The sequence below is a fragment of the Panthera pardus genome, unplaced genomic scaffold (assembly GCF_024362965.1).
Source record: "Panthera pardus isolate Hobbes unplaced genomic scaffold, ASM2436296v1 HiC_scaffold_5, whole genome shotgun sequence".
NCBI lineage: Eukaryota > Metazoa > Chordata > Mammalia > Carnivora > Felidae > Panthera > Panthera pardus.
Window position 1 is genome coordinate 8,401,976 of NW_026526980.1, and position 24,186 is coordinate 8,426,161.

General features: G+C 51.9%; 1 protein-coding gene across 4 annotated transcripts in view; it reads right to left on the bottom strand.

Annotated features, from left to right (window-relative positions):
* The window catches only part of MYH11 (myosin heavy chain 11), a 123,060-nt gene that overhangs the window by 51,940 nt on the left and 46,934 nt on the right, over positions 1-24,186 (bottom strand). For 2 of the 4 annotated variants that reach the window (XM_019468672.2, XM_019468677.2), the window contains exons 4-9: positions 22,406-22,433; positions 8,946-9,048; positions 7,421-7,441; positions 5,165-5,257; positions 3,670-3,733; positions 761-859 (exon numbers count right to left, since the gene is read on the bottom strand). In XM_019468672.2, the coding sequence (XP_019324217.1) occupies positions 761-859; positions 3,670-3,733; positions 5,165-5,257; positions 7,421-7,441; positions 8,946-9,048; positions 22,406-22,433 (408 nt within the window). The remainder of the gene's footprint in view (positions 1-760; positions 860-3,669; positions 3,734-5,164; positions 5,258-7,420; positions 7,442-8,945; positions 9,049-22,405; positions 22,434-24,186) is intronic. The other 2 variants (XM_019468674.2, XM_019468678.2) reach the window with 1 other exon arrangement.

Sequence of the window (24,186 nt, forward strand, 5' to 3'; positions counted from 1 at the left end):
AATTTCAGTCTTAAAATTATTACTGGAATTTAGACTGCACTATGTACCTATATTCACTGGTAGATTCCTTTTTTTCAGGTATGTGATTTGCATATTCTTTTAAGAATATACAGGGCGCCTGGGTGGCTCAGTCGGTTAAGCGGCCGACTTCGGCTCAGGTCATGATCTCACGGTCCGTGAGTTCGAGCCCCGCATCGGGCTCTGTGCTGACCGCTCAGAGCCTGGAGCCTGTTTCAGATTCTGTGTCTCCCTCTCTCTCTGACCCTCCCCTGTTCATGCTCTGTCTCTCTCTGTCTCAAAAATAAATAAACGTTAAAAAAAATTAAAAAAAAAAGAATATGCAAAAAAAAGGGGGGGTTGGTTAGCAAATAGCGGTAAGTTCAGACATACATGCAATTTCCTACTGGAATCTGGTATACAGTATATTGCATTTATGGGAAAAATATCTCCCCTACCATTGACAGATGTTAACCACACGTACTGTGGTGACCATTTTGCAATATATACAAATATAGAATCATCACGTTGTATACCTGGAAGTAACATGTTATATGTTAGTTATACCTCCGTAAAAATACTTTTTTTTTTTCTACCACAGAGGTGAACAAACTATGGCATACTGCCTACTTTGTAAATAAAGTTTTATAGTAATACAGCTATGCCCACTGGTTTACATTTTGTCCATGGGAAGGGCGGAACCCCATCCCCCGCTGGTCCCCCCCCCACACACACACAGTGGTGCATCCTACAGGTCACTTACTTTTCATCTTGTCCTTCGCTCCAGCAATCAGGTAGTAAAAGATGTGGAACGTCCTCTCGTCTCTGGCTTGGCGAATGGCCCGAGACTTCTCCAGCAGATCTGGTTTGGGAGGAGTTAAGAATTCCAGGGGATACCACAGAGTGTCTCCTTTCGGGAACCCAACCTTCCTCCCCATCCCTGTCTCACCAACTGAGGGAGGCGGGCTCTTTTAAGCCTCACCAACTATCGTGGGAAGTAAAGGCAAATATTATTTGCATTTTCAATATAGGGAAACGGAGGCTCAGGGAAGGAGGTCGTTTTCCGAGAGCACACAGCTAGCAGGTGGCAAAGCCATGTGAAAGTGGCCAAAACCACCCTGGCCAAGGGGCTGGGGCTCAACTAGCCTGGGGAAAGGGAACGTGAACACAGCCCTAATGAAGGAAAGGAGGGCCTGTTGCCCTGTGTAGGGGCAGGGAGACCACGGGGGTCCCGGATGGTGGCGGAGGGCACACGGGCGGCTGGGAGGTTGCACCGGGTAGATTTCTTCTCCTTAAGTGTGATGTTGCAGGACCGTGGGGCAGGCCCTCCCGGAGCCCTAAAACCGGCCAGCAATTGCCTCTCCCTCCTGAGCCCATTGCCACCTGTGCGGCCTTAGAAGGCCCGTAAACACCCAGGTCGCCGGCCCACCCCCGGAATTCCAGGTCAGCAGGCCTGGGAAGCACTGGGGGGTCTGCGTGTCGAGCAGGCGACGCAGGGAGCACACTGTCCCAGTCACTGACCCAAAGGGCAGAAGCTGAGGGACAGGGCCTCTGCCCAGGACTTGCCACCAACACCAGAAATGAACAGCTGAGAAGCGTGTGTGAAGGGACCGGAGAACAGACTGTAAGACAGAATCTTCTTCTTCCCCCCGAGAGGGGGCATCTCAGCCCAGAAAGGGCACCTGGTGTCAGCGTGGCTGGGCTGGCTGGAGGCCCGGGGCCCGCTTCCTACCGAACCAACGGGAAGCTGTGCCTGTAAAGCCTCAAGAACCCGAGCTCCACCGGCCCGCCAGTGCCCAGCTCCTGCTCATCCGCACCCCCGTGGAAGCTCGGGGCAGCTCCCAGAGTCGGGCCAGAGTTCCAGGACACCCAGTGAGCCCAGGGCCCAGACCGGTGCCCCGCCCCCTCCCACAGCAATCCCTGCGTAAGGTTAGTGGTTATAAAAATACCACAAGTTCTACAATCTCTTTTCCCAACAGTTTCAGAAGTTTCTAGATTTGTGGACAGACCACTGTGGACATACTATGAACATTCTAGAAGGTTCTCAATGGCTCTGAGGGAGCCCACTGATAGTCCTGCAGCCAAAGATGTCATTGTTCTCTTATGGGGAACAAAGAGACTACAAAGAGCCTCGTGTGTGCTCAGCGGGTTTTACCGCCAGCCGAGTTTTGGTTTCCAGAAGTTTCTGGGTTTTAGAATCTGTGGACCTATATTAGAAGAGGCCTTGTGAGGCAAAACCACTCTTCATGGCCTGACACAGCAGAGCAGGGGAGAGGACACCATCTAATCCAGGGGATCTGGGGGGCACAAAGCAGAAATGCGTGGCCCTCTGTTCTTTAGCAGTTAGGGTTTTGCTGATTTTAATAGAGTCTGGTTCTCACGTATGACTTCAAGGAGCTCCCACTGGCTGTGGATGCCTCCCTAGATGAATACAGACATCGTAGGCCAGACGAATACTGATTTTCTGGGGGGAAAAAGTCCGAGCGGATTAAAATGGAAAATGACCCAAGAGAGCGATGATGTCACAGCCATGGACGTTCACTTCCGGCCAAGCCCTGGGCCGAGGGCCACGTGGGTCATTTCATTTAAATGACAATTTAAGAGCCGCCCCGTAGGTAGGTGCTGTTATCACCCCCCTTTCACTGGTGGCAAAAGTGAGGCTCAGAGGGGCGCCTGGGTGGCTCAGTCGGGTAAGCATCCGACTTTGGCTCAGGTCATGATCTCGTGGTTCAGGAGTTCGGGTCCCGCATCAGGCTCTGTGCTGACAGCTCAGAGCCTGAAGCCTGCTTCGGGCTCCTTTGCTCTCTCTCTCTGTGTGTCCCTCAAAAGTAAATAAACGTTTAAAAAAAAATTTTTTTTTAATGAGGCTCAGAGAGGTCAAGTGACTTGCCCCAAGCCCCACAGCAAATGAGGCAGAGCTGAGAATGGACGGAGACCTGAGCCACTCCAAATCCCCCCCTCATCCAGGGCACCAAAATGCAACTAGAACATTCCCCAGGGTCCCAGGAGCCAAGCAAATGCTCCACAAGCAGCAATAAAAATACAACGTCCTTGGGCCTGAGAGGCACCTGCCTTGCTTCTCAGTGGATCCGTTACTGGACCATAGACTTGGTCCCCGAGTCCAGACATTTCCGAGGGGCTCCGCTCTGCCATCCAGATTCTCTCCTTGGGGGCAGATTCTTCCTCCACCTTTTCCTATCTCTGGGCTGGACACCGGTCACAGACCAGCTCCCTAAGCAGCACCAGGGGTCCACGGCTCAAGGAGGATGAAGGCACGATCACCCAAAAGCCAATCCTCAACCGGCCTCATTCTGCCCCTCGTGTGGTTCTAAGAGCCGTACATGAGTTAATTCATTCTCACAATCCCTCTGAGAGGCAGGCAGTATTATCACCCCCACTCCACTGATGAGACACAGAGAGGTCGAGTAACTGGCCCAAGGTAACTCAGCTAAGGAGAGGTCAACCCAGAATCGAAGGCAAGCTGTTTGGGGTTTACAAGCGGGGTCCGCATCTGTGGGACCACAACAACCCCAGGCAGATTTGTTCTGGAAGGAGCCCAAGAGCCTGGGGACGGAGGGGCTGCTCTGCCACCTTTCTTGGGCCTCTCAGGCTCTAGGGCAGGAGGTGGGTTACGGGGCAGGTCCCGCGTGGCCCAGGCTCAGCAGAGGATACACGTCTCGATGTTGGCTCCCACGATGTAACCAGTGACATCGAAGTTGATGCGGATGAATTTGCCCTGCCAACAGGAAAACACGGTTCACAGGGGGCTCCCCAGTCTCAGCTCCTCACCCCCCACCCTGCAGGCAAGTGGAGACATGTCGGGGAGCATTTGGGGGTGGGAGTGGGGGGACAGAGAGTTTCTTGCAAACACTCAGAATCTCACAGGTCAGCATGTGGGAAGGAACTACCACCAACTGAGCTGGGGGAGGATCCAGGCCTCCCGATGTGAAACACATTCGCAAATCAATTTCATTTGGCTCTTGCACTGGCCTTTGGCCAGTCATGGCAACCCCCGTTTGTTTATTCATTTAAATTTTTTTTAAATTTTTGAGAGAGCGTGCGTGCAAGTGGGGGAGGGGCAGAGAGAGAGGGGGACAGAGGATCTGAAGCAGGCTGCATGCTGACAGCAGAGAGCCCGATGTCGGGCGCAAACTCGCAAACTGTGAGATTATGACCTGAGCTCAAGCGGGACACTTAAGCGACTGAGCCACCCAGGTGGCTCTGGTTATCCCCATTTTCAAGGTGGGAAAACTGAGGCTGGGCAAGGTAGTATGACCCGCCTAAAGGGATACTGCTCCTGAGAGGTAGAACCGTAAGTAAGGAGAAGGCAAGTTTTGGGGCAGCTGGTGGCTGGAGGGCTCCCTCCCTGCCCCCACCCCAGAAGCATGCTGGCTCAGCCACAACCCACCAGGGTCAAGTTCATCCAGCTGGGAATTAATCCTCCTCTTTGGGACATGTGGGCCATGTCTTCATGTCATTGACCACCCACTCTCAGGGTTCTCCTGCCCCCTCCTTAGGCTCAAGTGAGAAAGGGAGACCCTTAGAGCCCAGGGACGCATCTGTGGGAAGGTGGCGGGGACTCTCAGCTCCCCAACTAGACCACAGACTTCATGAAGGCTGGAACAGCTTCTGCACTGCTTGCTACAATCCTGTGAGCCTAGTGCAGCATCTTAGTACACAGTGGGTGCCTAATAACTAACCGAGCCACTGAGAAAACAAAAGAGAATGGTGCCCGTAAAAGCGTACGAGTGACTGTATACAGTAGGCGCCTAATAAATACTTGCTGAAGGATGTACGTGCCTGGACACAGCGGGGGCCCAATTTGCGTTTTGAATGAGCACTGGGTTAAGCGTCCAGCACCTCCTAGATGCTCAGTAAACGTCTACTGAATAAATGTCAAACGCCTAACAGGTGCCCAGTATACAACAGATGCTCACTGGCTAACCGTTGAGTGAAGAGCGAGCGAACGAATGAACGAACGAACGAATGAGGGGATGTGTGGCAGGAGCCCTTCCTTGCGGCACCGGAAGGTTGAGGCAGGACCAAAGATACGGAACAAAGTGCTGTTGTGATGTGCGCCCTCCACCCCTGCCGTCGCGGGCCCCCTGCATGCACAGACTCTCCATTGTCGGGCAGGGGAGGACGCCACAGGAGTTTTGCTACTTACAAACCGTGAAGAGTTGTCGTTCTTGACCGTCTTCGCGTTGCCAAAAGCCTCCAGAATCGGGTTTGCTTGTAGAAGCTGCTTCTCCAGCTCACCCTAAAAGTTACCCACATCTAGTTAATGGAGAAAGTGACCCAGACACTGACAGTTCTGCCCTAGACGGATGTTGTCCCCAAACTCTGCCCTTCATCTACAGGTTCTCTCCTATCCTATAGCCTACGCTGTTTGAGACTCCAATGACCATGTCCAGGTTTGCTCAAGGATTTCAGGAGAGAAGCAACTGGCTGGGCTGTCTGATAGCTAGGACGCCGGATCCCTAGCAAGGCCACTTTTTGACCAGGGCTTGCTTATCTATACAATGCCATTTCACTCAGAACCGCTGCACAATGTTGGGGATGTCCTTTATATCGTAATGAATTCTGCTCCTTGGAGTTGTGCAGTGCACAACCTGCCCTGCTGTCCACGACGGTCCTGCTACTGCTCATGTTTAACAAGCATCTGTCTTCAAGCTAAACCACTATAATCCCTCTCCTGACGGTTTTAGTGTGATTTGTTTTTTTAAGTTGCAATTTTTCTTTTCTCAGGACGAGCTTCCTGAAGTCTTTTACGAAAGACAAACAGAGAATACAAAACCTGCGGGGAATACTTTTAACTGACTGGCAGGAAAAAGCTTCAAAGCAGGTTGCCTGAGCTTCATTCATCAGGTTAAATGCAGCTGAGACTGTACACAGCCCACCGGCCCTTTCTGAGGGGGTCTCCTGTGCACAAACGCGGTCATGTGATTAATCATGGCAGGAAAGGGCCAACGAGGTAACGCATGCCGGGAAAGCGATGAGCTGCTTTTGCCTAGCCCCAAAACACGGCAGTTGCAGACTGGTCCAGTGGCCTCCCGTCCAAGCTCCTCCCCCAGGTCTCCCCCGGGGAAAGGCTGGGTTCTGAGGGTTTTTGCCTCGTTCCCTCTGCTGTGCTCCCAGCCCCTTCGCTCAGGCCAGCAGGCCAGGGCTAAAGAGAAGCCAGGAACGGTTCTAGAGGGGGAAAGGAGCACACAGCTCTCTCCCTGGGCCGCTGTACACGGGGAGGGCATCATGGGTAAGCTGTCCCTAAAGGGAACAGTGTTTATTTCTCCAGTGCTCTCTGCAGCTCCCAGAGATGAACCCATCTGAGCGGACTCACGGACACGTACGAGGAGAGCACGGGGCTCTCCTTGGCTGGTGGGAAGAAAACTAAAAGGGATTACTCCTGTCAACCCAAACTTGGGGTCCCAATATCCACCGAGAAAGATTCCCTTTCTAGAATGGGAAATCCAGCTGGTGGGAGCAAAAGATCCTTCTCAGGGGGGCTTTAAACATGGGGGTCTGATCCAATCCATTCATGGTGTGGATGATGAGACTGTGGCTCAGAGAAGTTAAGTGACTTGGCCAAGGTCACCCAGGAGCAGATCCCAAACAAGAATCCCAATTGTCCTTCTGATCCACCCATGCCGTTGCCTCCCAGGAGCTAACTAAGATGGGCTCAGGGTGATCCTAGCACATGCTAGGGCTTCTGAGGGTCTCTTCCAGAATGGGACCCATACGTCAGCCCCCCCAAGCTCTGCGTTAGAGATGAGTTTATATCTGCAGAGGTCCACGCAGGACCCTGTCGTGTGTCGCGTAGCTGGGGCCTTACCGTGCCACCAAAGCCAGGGCATCGCAAACCCCGAGTCTCCCGGCTCTGGAGCCTCGGGTCAAGCAACAAGCATGCAAAGACAGACACACACTGCACACACATGCACAAGGGCACACTAGTGCGTGGGGGGCAGGGCTCAGGGAAGAAATTTAGGGAGGAGGGAGGAAGGCATGCCACAGCAGCGCCATTAACTGACTGTCAATCAAGCCAGGGAAGCTTTAGGGACAGGCAGTCCTGAAACGCTCAACCAGATGGGACAGACGCTTCTGGGGCGGTCCAGTCAGGGGAACCGGTGGCAGATGCGTTCGTGGGAAGGGCGAGGAGATTCGCTCTGAACTGGGGACATCCGTTCCTGGCTGGAGGACACCCTGGGGCATTCCGACCGGGGTCCTGCGGCTGGTATACGGGCCCCCACACCACACACTGGCATCCGACCGCCGCAGGACTGCACTCCGGGGAACTGGGTCTGGGCTGGGAAACTCGAGGGCCCCTTCTACCATCAGCTACGGGACTCAGTGGGTGCGTCAGGAGCATGCAGGTATAATACACTCCGTGCCTCCCGTCCACACCAGGAAAACACTCTCAGTTACTCACGTAGGCAAAAGATGGGCCTTGCTGTGGTTGAACGATACAGTATAAAAGAAACGTCAGTGTTATTTCAATCACACGCGCGTGGGGGTCTGGAGAATTAGGATTTCCATTCCCCGCCCCCCGCCCCCCACCAGACAGCCTGGATTCCCCGAGATAACTAGGGAAGCAGCGGCTTTCCTTTGATTCCGTGGCCTTTCGGTTTTGCTTGCTCCCTTTTAACATTTCTCAGCGACTGAGACATCGCAAAAGGCTTTGTAACTGCTGGGGCCGAGGGGGGCTCTTTAAAATGTTATCAATGAGACGCGTCTGAGACGCGTTTGCGCGCACAGAGAACAAAGCGTCTGGCACATCGTAGGCACCTGGTAAAGACCAGTTATTAAGCGTTATTATTTCTTATGTCGAATTACGATTACGGGGAGGGAAGAGACGGCGGGAAGCAATGTTTAACTGCCAGGTAAACTTAGCTGCGGGGTTCTAGGTTCCTACACGCTGTGCCAGAGACAGCGGGGAAAGGCAGGACCCTGAGTCTCCCGCAGGGTTCCAGCGCCCGTGCCTGCTCCCCCAGTGCCTCCGGGCCAGCTGTCCCTGTGACTGAGTCACCTGCGAGGGCTGGAGAGCAAGACCCGGAATGGCAGGAACCGGGGGCCCCCCCAAAGCTGTCCCGAAGCATCCACTCTGCCATCTCCCCGGCCCTAGACCTTGAGACAGAGCGCCCCACTGAGTGTCCCCTCTTGTGGGACAGATGAGTCAGCGCTAAGACAGAGGAGGAGAGGGACGGGCCGAGGAAGGGAGGATTCCAGAAACGACTCTTCTTTTCCTTCCGAGCCCTCAGGCTGCCGTAGCGTGGGTTCATCTGCATGGTTATTTGACAGTCTCTCTCCTCCCCAAGCGTCTAGAAGCCCGGTGGGTTAGAATGACGGCATCGCTCGGACTCAGCACCGGACCCCGTCCCACGATGCCCGCCACCCAGCTGATACTCGGGCAACTGAGCTGGACCAAAGCCCAGAGCTGGGTGACACTGGTATTCCCAGGCCCTGGGGTCCCAAAGGGGCACGTGGAAGAGGGACAGGTGCGTCTCAGCTCTAGGGAGTTTACAGCAGTGGTTCTCAATCAGGGGCACCTGGGGATGCCTGCAGAGGTTTTCGGTTGTCACCACCTGGGACAGCCTCTAGTGGGGAGAGGCCAGGAGGCTGCTCAAAGTCCTACGGCACCTAAGGCAGCCCCACAACAGAGAACGGACTGGTCCAAGATGGCAATTCCCAGTACTGGGCAGCCCTGAGGTGAAGCACGGGTCCTCGCGGGGGCAGGAGAGGGCTCGTCCCGTCTCATGGAACAGGACCCTCAGGACGATGATCCTGGCTGAGGCGAGGAAGCAGCTGGACCCTAAGGGCCCACCCGGGTGGGAAAAGACCACCCTTGTGAGTTGCTGGGGAAAGGGGCCGGTAAATATGGGCCTGGCCGTCTCACCAGAGCCCAGAGACCCGTGTGCTAGGTCACGACCACAAGCACGGAGGGGTGCTGCACTCACCGTGATGCTTGTGTCCTTCTTGCCCTTGTGGGAGGAGGCCACCACGGCCAGGTACTGGATGACCTTCTTGGTGTTTTCTGTCTTCCCGGCTCCAGACTCGCCTCTGAAAGACACGGGAACAGTGAGCCGCTGGAAATCGCTGCCCCCGGTGCTCTGCGGGTATCTTTCTGCAGCTCTGGGTCATTTGCCAGGGAGGCTTGCCCAGGGTCGTGCCACCGGGACGGAGCTGGGCCGGGCCTCAAACGCTGGCCACTCGCTCCATCTACTCCTGAGACGATGCAAGAAAGAATTCAGATGGCAAGACAGAAAGAGAAAAACTGAGTTTTCCCACCAAGGTCCAAACTTAGGTTTATTCGGACTCCTCTGTTTTTTTTTTAAGTTTATTTATTTATTTTGAGAGAGGGTGCAAGAAGGGGTAGGGGCAGAAAGAGAGGGAAAGAGAGAATCCCCAGCAGGCTCCTCTCTGTCAGCACAGAAGCCAACAAGGGACTCGAACCCACAGACCATGAAATCATGACCTGAACCCAGAAAGAACAGAGCAGAAAGAACACCGAGTTCCTCTATCCCCCTGGAGCTCGAGGTGCACAGCCCCCGTCACCACCAACGTCCCCCACCGGAGCGTTACGCTTGCTAGAATCAATGAATACACTGACACAGCCATCACCCAGAGGCCAGAGTTCACCAGAGTTCGCTCTTGGCGTTGTGCGCTCTATGGGTTTGCACACGTGCCTAATGACACGAACCCACCATTATAGAACCACACAGAATAGTTACTCTGCAAATCATCTACTTTTAAGACATCACTAGCTTTGTTACCAATAGAAAGATCAGGCAAAGGGCAGCCTTCCAGGAAGGAGATAGGTACCTCTCACAGTACCAGAACCTAGTCAAAGGTTTAGAAGCTTCCCTTACAGGTTATCTTACCAGCTGTTGGGCAGATATAAGCCACTTCATCCTCTGGTGAAGCCCACTCTGATTGTCAGGTGGCTAGCTAATGATCGGAGTCAAACATCAAAGAATGAACCTGGTTGAAGTAATTCACACTAAAGTGTAAATGACTGATACATTCAGATGAGCAGAACATTGTTTGTTTTTTCAAAAGAGTACTCCTAGAAAATGAGCAGATTTTTTTTTTTTTTAATTTTTTTTTTTAACGTTTATTTATTTTTCAGACAGAGAGAGACACAGCATGAACAGGGGAGGGGCAGAGAGAGAGGGAAACACAGAATCGGAAGCAGGCTCCAGGCTCTGAGCCATCAGCCCAGAGCCCGACGCGGGGCACGAACCCGCGGACTGCGAGATCGTGACCTGAGCCGAAGTTGGACGCTTAACCGACTGAGCCACTCAGGCGCCCCGAGCAGATTTTTTTTTTAATCAAATGGCTTTTTCACACCACCTGCCTCTCTTGGCCACCAAGGATCATCATAGTGGGACTGTTTAATCTGAGGTTTCCAGATACTGCCTCTAACTCTCCCATTCTTTCTAGTTAATTGGAAAGACAGGGCCTCAACCAAAACTTTTGTCCCTTCTTGTCCTCCCCTCTGGTTTTCTTCTCTTGACTTTCCCTTATTTGCCCAGACTCTGATTTTCTGAGCTTGCTGAATATTCTGAAACACAAGAGAGAATTTTTGTTAAGTCTGGAAAAGAATGCGTCTACCGCGAGGTCAGCTCAAGGTTGTACACGCTGAACTGGTGCCACAGCACTAGGTCAGTCCCTGCTCTTTTTTTTTTCCTAATTAGGAAAGAAAGAAATGAATTTGCCCTGCCAAGGACCCGTTAACAACTTTGCTCAGGGCTAAAAAAGAAACATGTGCGCTGAATTTCCGGACCTAGCACCGCGGGGACCGACGTCCAGACATCAGGTGTCTGATCTCCAGGTATGAGGACACATCCTCAAGCCAGCCTCAGTACAGCCCTCTCCCTCTTCCTAATGGTCTTTATCCCAATGGCCACATTATTTCATGTGGCTTCAGAGGCACTTTGTGAATGGGGAGCCGTGGAGTCATTATGCCCATTTCTTCAGGAGGAAAGAGTCCAAACCAAAAAAAAAAAAAAAAAAAATTTAAGGAGAGAGTTGACTTTTTTAGGAGTAGAGGCCCTACGCTCACCGTTTCACACGCGTTGTCTCCTTTACCTTCCCTCCCCTAATCCTGAGGGTAGGACATATCACTTCCTGGTTATTACAGAAGCGGAACTCTGGCCCAGAGTGGGTAAGCAGCTTGCCCTAGGTCACACAGCAAGGCAAGGACACAGTCAGGTCTCTGATGCCGATGCCATCAGGACTCTTTCTACTGCATTTTGCCCAGTCATTCCATAAGACAGGCACAACGCTCGGGAGACTTGCTTTAGCACTAAGGCCAGAAGAAGGGCACAGGAAAAGGAATTGATGTTTGTTGAAGGCCTACACTCTGCTAGGCACTGGGCTCACGAATCTTTTCATAAACCTCCCAACAACCTAATGAAAGACTCACTGATGATCCCCATCACCCCCCTGGGGAAACTGAGGCTCAGAGAGGTTGAAGGAATTGTTGGAGATCGTGACTGCTCCTGCTATCACACAAAGAGGTAATGGAGAAGAAGTGAGGTCTTGGTGTGGGTCTCTTCGATGCCACAGCTGCTGTTTGCCCCGTTGCCTTTTTATTTGGTAAGTGAGAAGAGAGGATGGAATGTTGAAAAGACAGAGTGAAACCCAGAGTGAAGCCCTCTCCATCAAAGGGCTCTTCCATATATGTGGGAGTCTTGACTTGCCTTGGCAGGCTCTTTGAAAATGTAACCAGGGATCAAATGAACCCAACTACTCAGTCATTTACACCTTAGTATGAATTACTTCAATCAGGCTAACCTCAGAATACTTGACAGACATCATCCGGGCTGAAGTGGCTAGCTTCCGATCAGAGCAAGAAGGAGAGAAAATCTGAGCGTGGGAAGTCACCTTGGCAGGTGGTCCTGAGCCTAATTCAGATCTGAGGCAAGAGTCAGGACGCAGTATACCCAGCGTCCAGATCCCCAGATGCTCTCCTTTCCCATTATAACCTCCTCATTTTCCATCTTTGTTTTTAGCCTCTCCTGCCTCTTCTCTTTTACAGCAAAGATGTGGCATGACCATGATTGTGGCCTTGGCCTTCCACCTTACAAGGGAGGGGAAGAGGGACATACGCTCCAGGAATCAGCTCCTCCCCCTGTGGACTGCTTGGCTCAACAATTTCCAAGTTTTATTGATAAAAATAAATTGTCTTGGGAGGTTGTGCCAAAGAAAACACCCCGAGCTCCAGGCTCATGGGTGTCTGAAGATTGATGTGCTCTGGGCTGCTTTCAAAATATTAGTATCTTTGCTTTTTTGCCCTCTGATCTCTGGGGGTGAAGATGCCTTCCTGATCCTAGCACCCTAAACCGCTGTCCTGTTTCATAGGGCACTTGCTGCCTGGTCCCCTCCTCGCGACCGTGCAAGGCCTCCTGGCCGTGTAATTACCCCACTGCCCAGTCCTGCCCCAGCGGCAATGATCACTTATGTTGCTGCCATCTTCAAATTCTTAATGCTTTTTGAATAAAAGGCTCTGCATTTTCATTTTGCATGATTTTACACATCATGTTGCTGGTCCTGGATCCCAGGGCTGAACCCCATTTACAAGCCCATTTCAGCCTGCGGTCTGCCCTTGGCATCAAAGCCAAATTAGCTCTGGGTTTCAAGCTGTTCAGTCCCCAGTCCTCAGGTGACTCCTGCTCCTGTCCTCTAGCTGTCCAACTCCTACATACCCTGCAAAGCCCAGGTAAGCATTGCCTCCCTTCTGAATACTGCCTCTAGGCAGAAGCAATGCCACCTTCCCCCGAAGCATCAATCAGCAGAATAGCACAATGGGCTCCAAGGTGAGACTGAGTTCAAATCTCTGCTCCGCCAGTTACCGGTATGACCTTGGGCAAATATAAATCACGTCCTATTTTCCCACTGGATAAGCCAGGAGGTGGCAAACCATTCCTGTGAAGAGCCAGACAGTCAATACTTTAGGCTTCGTGGGTCATGCAGTCCCGGTCCCAACTACTCAGCTCTGCCGCGGTAGCAGGAAAGCAAGTAAGCACGGCTGTGTGCCAATAAAACTTTATTTACAAAAATAGAGGAGGGCCTCATTTGGCCCACTGGTCAGAGTTTGCTGACCCCTGGCTGTATCTCCTCGTGCTCTCCTGTCCATTTTAAAGTTTAAAATCCTCCCCAGGGCCTAGAAGACCCCCTTACCGCCCTCTGATCTCCCCCTCCCCTACTCCCTTCTCTCTTAATCCAGCCCCTCGTAACACACGGGTTACTCCTTGAACACACAGCTCTCTCTCAACCCAGGGCCGCTCCACGCCTCACCTATGCTCCCAGGTTTACTTGCACTGTATGAACTGCTTCCTAGACCAGACAGGACTTGGGTCTAAAAATTAGATTTGCTCCCTTTCCAGCTTCTTGACTGCATAATCATCTGTAGCAAATTGTTAGTCTCAACTGGGCTTACCTTGACCCCTGCTACTTTGTCAAAGCTCATACCCTGCTACCAACATGTTGGTCCTCAAATCACTCTGGCTGATTTTAACAATGGCCAAAATGAAATTTAATAAGCAGAGCTAAGCTGATGACAGTTCCGGGGCGACTGGATATATTTGCAAATAACAGCGGAATGGTTGGGATTGCCTTTGCAACAACAGCCAAAGCCTGCTTGTTATTCCCGCCTCAAGTTAGTTAACATACAGTGTAGTCTTGGCTTCAGGAACAGAACCCAGTGATTCATCTCTTACACATGACACCCTGGGCTCATCCCGACAAGTGTCCCCCCTAATGCGCATCACCCATTGAACCCACCCCCTGCCCCCAGCAACCCTCAGTTTGTTCTCTGTATCTAAGAGTCTCTTAGCGTTCGCCTCCCTCTCTGTTTTTCATCTTATTTTTCCTTTGCTTCTCCTATGCTCATCTATTAAGTTTCTCAAATCCCACATAGGGGTGAAATTATATGGTATCTTTCTCTAACTTATTTTGCTTGGCATAATACATTCTAGTTCTAACCATGTTGTTGCCAATGGCAAGATTTCATTCTTTTTCATCACCTAGTATTCCATTCTGCGTGTGTGTGTGTGTGTGTATACACACACACACACACACACACACACACTCACATGCCACATCTTCTTTATCCATCATCAGGTGATGGACATTTGGGCTCTTTCCATAACCAGCTACTGGTGCGGCCAATGCCTACTTACTGGGCACTGGCTAGGGGACAAGGAGACTGTCCCCACCCTCACTGAGCTCCCATTCCAGGAGAGGGAGACAGACCCTAGCCAAGGAAATAAGCAATTAGGGTCATTTGAGGGTCTGTTATTGCCGCCAGGGTGGCATGCTGGGGGGCTGAGATGGAGGGGGGGCCATGGGTGGGTCACCAGAATGGGAGCAGAGCCCTACAAAATGCAAAGGAGCCCTGCAGGAAGGACCAAGGGTAGGGGGCAGCCGGCAGAGGGGACAGCAAGGGCAAAGATCCACCACAGGGAAATGCTCTGCACACGCAGGGAGCAGGGAGGAGCTGGTGTGGCTGGAGCGTCAGGAGGGAGGCGGTTGGTGGTAAGTGATGAGGGAAGAAAGGGGCCAGATCACGGACAGTCTTCTCAGCCGCGGTGAAGAGTTTTGCTTTCATTCCAATGAGTACAGGAAACCATTTCAGGAGAGGAATGGGGCTTGAGGACCCGTGACGGAAACATCAAAAGTGCAGGCAGCTGATTCTTGGAGGGGGGGGGGGGGCGGCGAAGAGGGGGGCTCACCAGGAGGCAGTGGCATTGCTTTCTCTCTTACACAAATTAATTCATTGAATCCCACAAACAACCACCCAGCGGAGCACCTATTGCCCCATTTTACAGATGGGGAGACTGAGGCTCGGAGAAGTTAAGCGACTTGGCTCTGGGAGCATACAAGCTGGTTGGTGAAAGGGCTGACCTCAAAACCCAAGAGGTTTGACTCTGAAATCCACACCCTGCTGTGCCATATGACTTCTCACAATGAGTAGCTATGGAAGGAAGGAAGGAAGGAAGGAAGGAAGGAAGGAAGGAAGGAAGGAAGGCAGGCAGGCAGCCAGGCATGAATGAGACATGGTCACACTGGGGAGCAGGGGAGCACGGCTGCAGGAAGTTTAGTTAGGGGGCTACCGCGGTGGTCCAGGCAAGAGGTGAAAGGAGCCTGAACGAGACATGGGCAGAATCAGAGGAGTGGACGGAGGTAAGACTTCAGAACCATGCTAATGCAGAAAACACTAGCTATAGGCTATTTAAATTAGTTAAAGTCAGTTAAAAAAAAATCCAGCCCCTCAGTCACATGAGCCACGTTTCAAGTTCTCAGCAGCCATCAGCACACAAAGCCTTATTGGCCGGCACTGTTTTATTTATGTATTTTTTTAAATGTTAATGTTTATTTATTTTTGAGAGAGAGAAAGACAGAGCATGAGCGGGGGAGGGGCAGAGAGAGGGGGAGACACAGAATCTGAAGCAGGCTCCAGGCTCTGAGCTGTCAGCACAGAGCCCGACGTGGGGCTCGAACCCACAAACCACAAGACCATGACCTGAGCCGAAGTCGGTCGCTCAACCGATGTTGTGGGGTGGTTCCCTTTTCATCCTCACGGCTTCTCCATAAACCCGGCTCAGAGAGGTTAAGTGACCTGTGCAGGGTCACACAGGTCGGAAGCCATCTGTAAGTAAGCCATACTCTTCCCTGCTCCTCTCTGTTACAACGTTAAATCCATTCACTCAGCAGATGTGGACAAGAAATGCCATGTCCCTACAGATGCCAACGAGCAATGCTGTTTCTTCCTGGGAACCTTGGGAGGTGAGAGGCTCTCACACACACGCCTGGGGCACAGGTGCTCCAAAGGCTCCCCCCAGCTGCTCACTCTATGACCTTGTTTTATGTGCCTTTCTGTTTAAAGACCTTTTACCATATATATTGTTGATTCGCTAACATCGAACTCATGGCCAACAGCCCTGTAACTCATGTCTGAATGAAGGTCATCCAACCCATGAATTTTCTCTGTCGGACATATCCAACTGTCTTGTGCTTAGGAAGCCAACACTTCAGGGCGCCTGGGTGGCTCAGCTCCTTAGGCATCCGACTTCGGCTCAGGTCATGATCTCACAGCTCGTGATTTTGAGCCCTGCGTTGGGCTCTCCACTTTCGGGGCAGAGCCTGCTTCGGATTCTCTGGCTCCCTCTCTCTCTGTCTCTGTCTCTCTCTCTCAACGATAAATAAACATTTTTTAAAAAGGGAAGACAGCACTTCAGCTGGAGGCTTGGGGGGCATTATCAACAGCGAAGTCACCAACCAAAAGCCACAACAATGCAAAAACCGTGGTGCTAAATCTAGCATGTGAGGGACACTTGTTCACAGCCAGAGAGCTGAAACAAGGCGGCAGGGTTCCCTCAGCTGGCAGGCCACTCAGACTTTTCCTGGCTCTGCACGTGTCCTCGAATGCCCACACAAGCACCATGAGTATCGGTCGGAGGTTACAAATGCATATCAGCAAGTAGCAATGAATTCGCAAATATGGCATCAGTAAATAATACGGACTGATTGCACGTATATCCTTATATACACGCTTACATTTAGTTCTTAACTCCGGAAACAATCAAAGCTACAATCCACGGGGGGGGGGGGGGGCGGTTAAATAAAATACGGCATGTCTGGGCAGTCACTAGGAGGAGGGACACTGGTTTATGTCTGATGAGATACAACACACTTCGAGGGCACTGCTGAGTAGAAAACACAAGGGCAGACCAGCACGCACAGGAGGCAGCTGGATCCTTCTGGGGAGGGGAAAAGACCCGCGTAGCCCCGGGAGCACCGGGTCAGCATTCTCCTGCGGCAGAAGTTGTCTGGGGCAGAATCACAGCCGCCCCTCGAATGGTGAGAGCCTTCCAATTTGCCACAGTCTCCACCACTCCCTATTGTGCTCCTGGCCTAACCCACCCCTTCCTGTCACCTGCCAGGCTCCCCTGAGCATCTGCCTCTGTCAATCCTGGTCTGGGGATACAAAGAAGGTTTGTAAGCAGCTATCTGTAGAACCCCTGGCCACGCCTAACAATGCATCAAGATAATATGGACACACTGATCATGAATATGAATTGCTACCATTCATTGTCACTCTGGACATTTCTTCCCCTTGCTTTCGCTTTTGTGGCTGAGCAGGAAGTGGCACTTGCGAACGTAACTTACAAGCAACAATTCTGTTCACTGCGCACAAAACGGCATCACCGGGCCCTGCTCTCAGTGCTTTCCATGAATTAACCCACTGATTCCTCACGACTGCCCTGTGAGGTGGGTATAGTTGTCCATTTTGCAGGTGAGGAAACTGAGGCTCAGACAGGGTAAGTGGCTCTCATGGCAGAGCTGAGTCCAGGACTCCCTTCTTCCCCGTCTAGCTCACGGGCTGCCCCTAAAGTGAAAATCTAGCCTGTCCTAGAGCCAAAATGGCTTCATGTTGACCTGCTCAGGGCATCAAACTGTCGTGACAGTGTCACTTAGGAGCGTAAAGGACCCCAGTACCTCCCCCCACAAAATGCTTTACTTTGTCAGCCAGGTGAGTTGGCTAACAGTCTGAGGACCCCCATCCTGGGCTGGGCTTGCTCCCAGGCGAGGCTCCCCAGGAGCTGAGACCAGGGGCCTCTCTTCAAGCCTTGCAGGCACAGGTAGCCCCAGAAGTCTTTCTGCCACAAAGCCTGCACCCAGGGGTCAGCAATCTGGGGGATGAACCAGACATTCCCACTGCAAAGTGTGCATCAGAATCTCCTGGACCCCCTAGTCCTCCCCCAGCTCATGCCTCCCTCCCCTTCCGGGCTCCCAAACGGGCCCCAGAGGGGTGGCATTTTAGCTCCTTTCCTCTGCTGGCAGGGACCCTGCTCCCAGGGCCACGCCACCCCCTCTCCACCCCCAAGGCAGACGGGCGCACGCAGTTCCGATCCAGCCATACCCTCGGCGTCCCCTGCGAGCATGCCTGTGACAGTGTTTGCCTCCCTCCCAGCTCACTGGCTGGACTACCTGCTTCACAAGCGCCCCACACTAGATAAAAATGCAGGAGCGCCCAGCCCTGCCCCAGGCACCGAGTCAGAAGACGTGGTATATATACACAATGGAATATTACTCAGCCCTCAAAAAGAATGGAGGACACCCGGGTGGCTGAGTCAGTTAAGTGTCTGACTCTTGGTTTCGGCTCAAGTCGTGATCTCACCGTCCACGAGTTCGAGCCCCACATCGGGCTCTGCGCTGACAGCTCAGAGCCTGGAGCCTGTTTCGGATTCTGTGTCTCCCTCTCTCTCTGACCCTCCCCCGTTCATGCTGTCTCTCCCTGTCTCAAAAATAAATAAACGTTAAAAAAAAAAAAATTAAAAAAAAAAAAAAAGAAACCAAACAGATGAACATAGGGGAAGGGGGGAGGTAGAGAAGAAAGGGAAACAGGCTACAAGAGACTCTTAACGATAGAGAACACACAGGGGTGATGGAGGGGGAGCGGGGTGGGGGATGGGCTAGATGGGGGATGGGCATTGAGGAGGGCGCTTGTTGGGATGAGCACTGGGGGATGAATGCAAGTGATGAATCATTGAATTCTACTTCTGAAACCAACACTGCCCTGTATATTAACTAACTAAAATTTAAATCAAAAAAATAATCAAGGGGCACCGGGGTGGCTCCGTCAGTTAAGCATTTGACTCGAATCAAGCCATGATCTCATGGTTCGTGGGTTCAAATTGACCGCACAGAGCCCGCTTGGGACTCCTTCTCTCCCTCTCTCTCTTCCCCTCCAAATAGAGTAAATAAACTTTAAAATAAATAAACAAACCCTGACTCTGCCCCCCCCCCCAAAAAAAAGTCTCCGGGTGAAGCCAGGGGATCAGTTTCTTGGTCTCTTGAACCAGTCACTAAGGAACCAATGTACAGCCACATCTGGGGACAGAAGTCTGGCAGGACCCACACCCAGGGGTACCTGAGATGGCTTTACGCAGTACATGGTCCAAAAGCAACCTGACCAGGAAAGGGGCGATTGGCTCAGGTATCACTACCAAACCCAGAAGTTGAACCTGCGCCGGGTGATGAAGGTCATGTTAGGTCACCTGGATGTCACGTGGATGTGAGGTACCCCCTGGCACGGTGGGGTGAAGGAGGCACCTCACTCCCGTGTCATTCTCCCCCAAAACCATGACCTCCGACTCATGACCAAGAACATCAGACAAATCCAGACGGAGGGACGTTCTACTAAATCCTCCATCAGTCCTCAAAATCAGCAGGGTCATGAAAAACCAGGAACGCCCGAGAAACTGTCCCAGCCAGGGGACACTCAGGCAGACATGATGATTCAATGTAATTCTGGATGGGATCCTGGACCAAGATAATACTGGAAAAACTAGCGAAAACTAAGGTCTACAGTTTAATTAATAGTAACATTCCAACGGGGCGCCTGGGTGGCTCGGTCAGTTAAGCATCCGACTCTTGGTTGTGACTCAAGTCACTATCTCATGGTTCGGGAGTTCAAGGCCCGCATGGGGCTCTACAGTGACAGCACAGAGTATGCTGGGTATTCTCTTTCTCTCCCTCTTTCTCTGCCCCTCCCCTGCTCGCTCTCTCTCTCTCTCTCTCAAAAATAAATAAAGAAACATTAAAAAAAAATAGAGCAGGGTGCACCTGGGTGGCTCAGTTGGTTAAGTGTCCGACTTCAGCTCAGGTTATGATCTCAAAGTTTGTGGGTTTGAGCCCCGCATTGGGCTCTGTGCTGACAGCTCGGAGCCTAGAACCTGCTTCAGATTCTGTGTCTCCCTCTCTCTGCCCCTCCCCTATTCATTCTCTCTGTCTCTCTCAAAAACAAAAACATTAAAAAGAGAGCAGAAGGGATAAGGGGAGACGGGGTAAAAGCAGGAAGCTTACATGGGAGGGAACACCAGCCATAGGTAAAGAACCCAGTGGAAAACCTTTGGAAACCCTGTAGTTTTATAAGAGGCAATGTTGTCCCTGGGCTCCGGAGAGTGGCAGAAGGCTGCTGTCAGCCTGAGTCACCTCCCCTGGAGGAGAGAATGACCCAACACTGGCATCTCCCACCAATGAGTCTGAGCAACCCAGTGGGAAGTGCAGGGATGGGGGTTCCCAGGTGGCTCATGCAAGCCCCCCCCCAGACCCTAACAGCACCAGCATATGTCCCCAAGTAGCACCTCTGGGCCCCTTGAATGGTCAGAAAGATCTGATCTGCCTCTTGTCCACACCCTCACCCCAGCCTGTAAGGCCCTGCTCTCTGACCACATCCTCCTGCCCATCCCCTTCTGACCAGCCCTTTCGACTTTCTCTGTCCCCCAAAAGGCAAATGGTCCCACACCCCATAAACTTTGCCCTTGCTGTTCCCCACATGAAACTCTTCTCCCAAATTCTCCCAGGGTTTACTCATCACAAAGATTTGAGCTCATGCTTTGTAAGTGGTTGAGCCAGCATGGGCAGGCCGCAGATCTTTTCCCCTAAACCAATGCACTAAATATAAAAGCCACCAGCCCTGGGAATGGCTCTTCCTAGAAAGAGGGCTTCTTCTGGGGGACATGCTCAGGCCAAACTGATCTCTCAGTTTCTTACTTAGAACATGCTGCATCTGACCCCAGGGCCTTTGCATGTGCTGCAACCTCTCCCCTCCCTTCTTCTTTGCCATTTCTGCCCAGCAGAAGAGGGGCACCTGGGTGGCTCGGTCAGTTAAGCATCCGACTCTTGATTGTGACTCAAGTCAGGATCTCATGGTTCGGGAGTTCAAGTCCCTCTTCGGGCTCTGCGTCGACAGAACAGAGCTTGCCACAGCGCTACTTTGGAGAGGCCTTTCCTATTTTCCCCGGTTCGAACAACTCCCATTTACACATTCTCCTAGTTCCTAATATATTTCATTCTTTGTAACTTTCACAGTTTGTCATTATACATCTACTTCGGTGATTTAAAAAGTGTGTATGTATTTTTTTTTTCTAGTTTCTGAAAGGTCGTCCCTTCACAGGGTGAAGCAATAAATTCAAAGAGCATAAAAGACAAGTATGTGACTATTGTCCTCCTGCTGTTTCCCTCTTGAGAAAAGGGATCCTTGAGGAGAAGGATCCTGTTTATTTTGGGCTCATTCCCATCTGCCTCATGGTCACCAGGAGGCCTGGCCCACTCAGTCTGTTGGGTAACAAATGATGGAGGGAGTGATACAGGGGTTCAAGTGGGAGCGAAGGGTATGGGCCTCTGGTTGCTGCTGTAACAAATTACTAGAAACTCGGCATCTGTGACCACACAACTGAGGCAGTCAGACGTCTGGCACGGATCTCAGTGAGCTAAAACCAAGGTGTTGGCAGGGTTGTATTTTCTTCAATATTTATTTTTGAGAGAGAGAGAGAGAGAGAGAGGAATCGAGAGTTTGAGAGAGAGAGAAAGAGAGAGAGCGCACTAGTAGGGGGAGGGGGGGGGGGGCAGAGGATCTGAAGCGGGCTCTGTGCTCACAGCAGGGCCCGATGTGGGGCTCGAACCCATGAACCATGAGACATGGCCTGAGCCAGAGTTGGATGCTTAACCAACTGAACCACCCAGGCATCCCAGCTTGTATTTCTTCCTGGGAGCTCTAGGCAGGAGTCCAGCTCCTTGCCTTTTCCAGCTTCTAGAAGCTGTTCTCATCCCTGGCGTCCTCTGTCTTCAAAGCCAGCAATCTGAGGTCAAGTTCTCACGTTCCATCTCTGGCCCTCTGCCCTGATGTCTCCCCTCCCTTCTACTTTTAAGAACCTTGTGATTATATTGGGCCGTCTGGATAACCTTGAAAATCTCCCTATCGTAAGGTCAGCTGATTAGCAACCTTAACGTCATCTGCAACCTTCACTCCCCCAGGCCACGTGACCTGCCATGGCCACGGATTCCAGAAATGAGGATGTGGAGATCGCTGGGCACCCATCGCTCTGCCCATGACGAGAGGGGTGTTCCTGAATGTCAAAGATTCTCCGAATGGTTCTAAATTGAGTAGTAGCTTCTGACGACGTCTTTGGGGCTTCACCAAAGACACAGTGACCCCAACCACTAAATATGGCACAAATGTGGTTGCTGATTATGATCGTTTAGGGCAGTAGTTTAACTCAGGCCCAGATTTCCTCCCTCACAGAGATGCCCTCTCCCTTCACAGGGCTGTTATGCAATTAGACGCAAATCCGTCTGTGAAATATTTGCTTCAGGGCCTGGCACGCAGTAAGCGTGCACCAAATGCTTGTTTTAGAAAGGCGGAAGGGGCAGAACAAGACGGCACCAGGCATCACTGATGGGTTGGCTGTGCCGGCCTCTGCATGAGGCCATCCGCTGAGCAAACGCTGCGTTTGCTCTGGGCCAGATACCTCGAACGCATCAAAGAGCCCTGCCCTCAAGGACCTTTTTCTTCAGTAGGCTGGACCTCAACTGTAGAAAAACAGGAAAGACGAGTTCCACTTACGTGCACAGAATGGACTGGTCCTCTCGATCTGACAACAGAAAGGAAAAAGGCCGTGAATTAGAATTAGCTCCTAGCTAATGGCCCTCCCCAGCACCGCCCCCCCCCACCCCCGTCCTAAACTCCTGCTCACTGGCCCCACCAAAGGTGGCAAGGGGCCAACTGGGCTCTTTGCTCAGGGCACAGGGGACAAGAGCAAAGCCAGGAGGGCAGCAAAGCCCTTTTAGATACTCTTCCCTACCCCTGAGAGTCCTGGAGGCGGCCCCAGAAAGCTGCTGGAGTCTGACTAGTTCAGAAGGCAGTGGGCATCCCAGCCCCACCAGCTGTGGGGGGGTCCCAGGAGCTCACTCTGCCAGATAGAACAGACTGGGGTCCCAGTCGGCCACTTTCCAACTCTGTGGCGTTGGGTGAATGGTCTTCACCCCTCCGTGCCTCAGTTCCTGCACCTGGAATGTAGGGAAGTGGACAGTTTGGGTTTGAAAACCTAGCATTTTCCTTTTCTGGGAAGACCATCCCGTGTTCCTCTAGGAGACGGGCCCCCGGCCCCACCCCTGGCATCATATGTCCCATTTTGGTGGGGCTGCCCCACTCGGTACCCCAGCCAAGTGGGTGGGGATGCACAGCAGGTGGACAGAGCCCCGAGGGGCCTTACTTCCTGCCCCCAGATCCCAAGGAGCCCGTCCCTGCCATTTCTGAGGCTGGATCGCCAGTCTTCCCACCCCATCTGTGAGCCCCCTGATAATCCTGCATTCATTCCTTTCCTAGATAAGGTGCCAAGTCGGTCTCTGTTGCTGACCACCAGAGAACCCAGGCAGGGGACACAGGGCATCGTGAGATTAAACACGATCAAGCAAACGCTACAGATCACCTTCTACTCTTAAAGTGGCCACTTCCTCTCCTACGAGGGATACTGGGAGAGTTACGGGCACCTTCAATCCTTGGCGAATTAACCCAAACTGAGAAATCAGAGCATCTTAACGCTCTCCCACTTTAGAAGTTTGTTAAAGAGTCCAACGTAAATTTACCATGTGATCGGCTCTCCAGTTGTTGGCATATACCCAAGAGAACTAAAAGCCTGTCTCTCTCCAAGACGGACCCCTGAACATTCACAGCAGCATTATCGTAAGAGCTAAAAAGTGGAAGGGACCCAAATGCCCATCACCCGGTGAATGGATAAACAACAGGTGGTCTATTCATACAAGGGAATATCATTCAGCCATAAAGACAGTGACGTACTTGTCACACAAGCTACAACACGGATGACCCTTGAAATACTGTGCTAAGTCAGACACAAGAGGCCACATATTGTAGGACTACGTTTACACAAAATGTCCAGAGTAGGCAAATCCATAAAGTCAAAAAGCAGATCAGCAGTTGCCCGGGGCTGGGGGTGGGGTGACTGCAGATCGGCATTTGGGGTTCTGAAACCGGATTAGGGTGATGCTTCCATAATACTGTCGGTTTACTAAAAACCTCTGAAAAGTTTACTCTTAAAATGGGTGAATTTTTGGTACGCAAATATTATCTCAATAAAGCCATCTTTAAAACGCCAGTGCCCTGGGGCACCTGGGTGGCTCAGTCGGTTACACGTCCGACTTCAGCTTAGGTCTTGATCTTGTGGTTCATGGGTTCGAGTCCCGCATCGGGCTCTGTGCTGACCGCTCAGAGCCTGGAGCCTGCTTTGGATTCTGTGTCTCCCTCTCTCTCTGGCCCCCTACTGCTCATGCACTGTCTCTCTCTCAAAAACAAATATTAAAAAAAAAATAATAAGCCAGTGCCCTTAG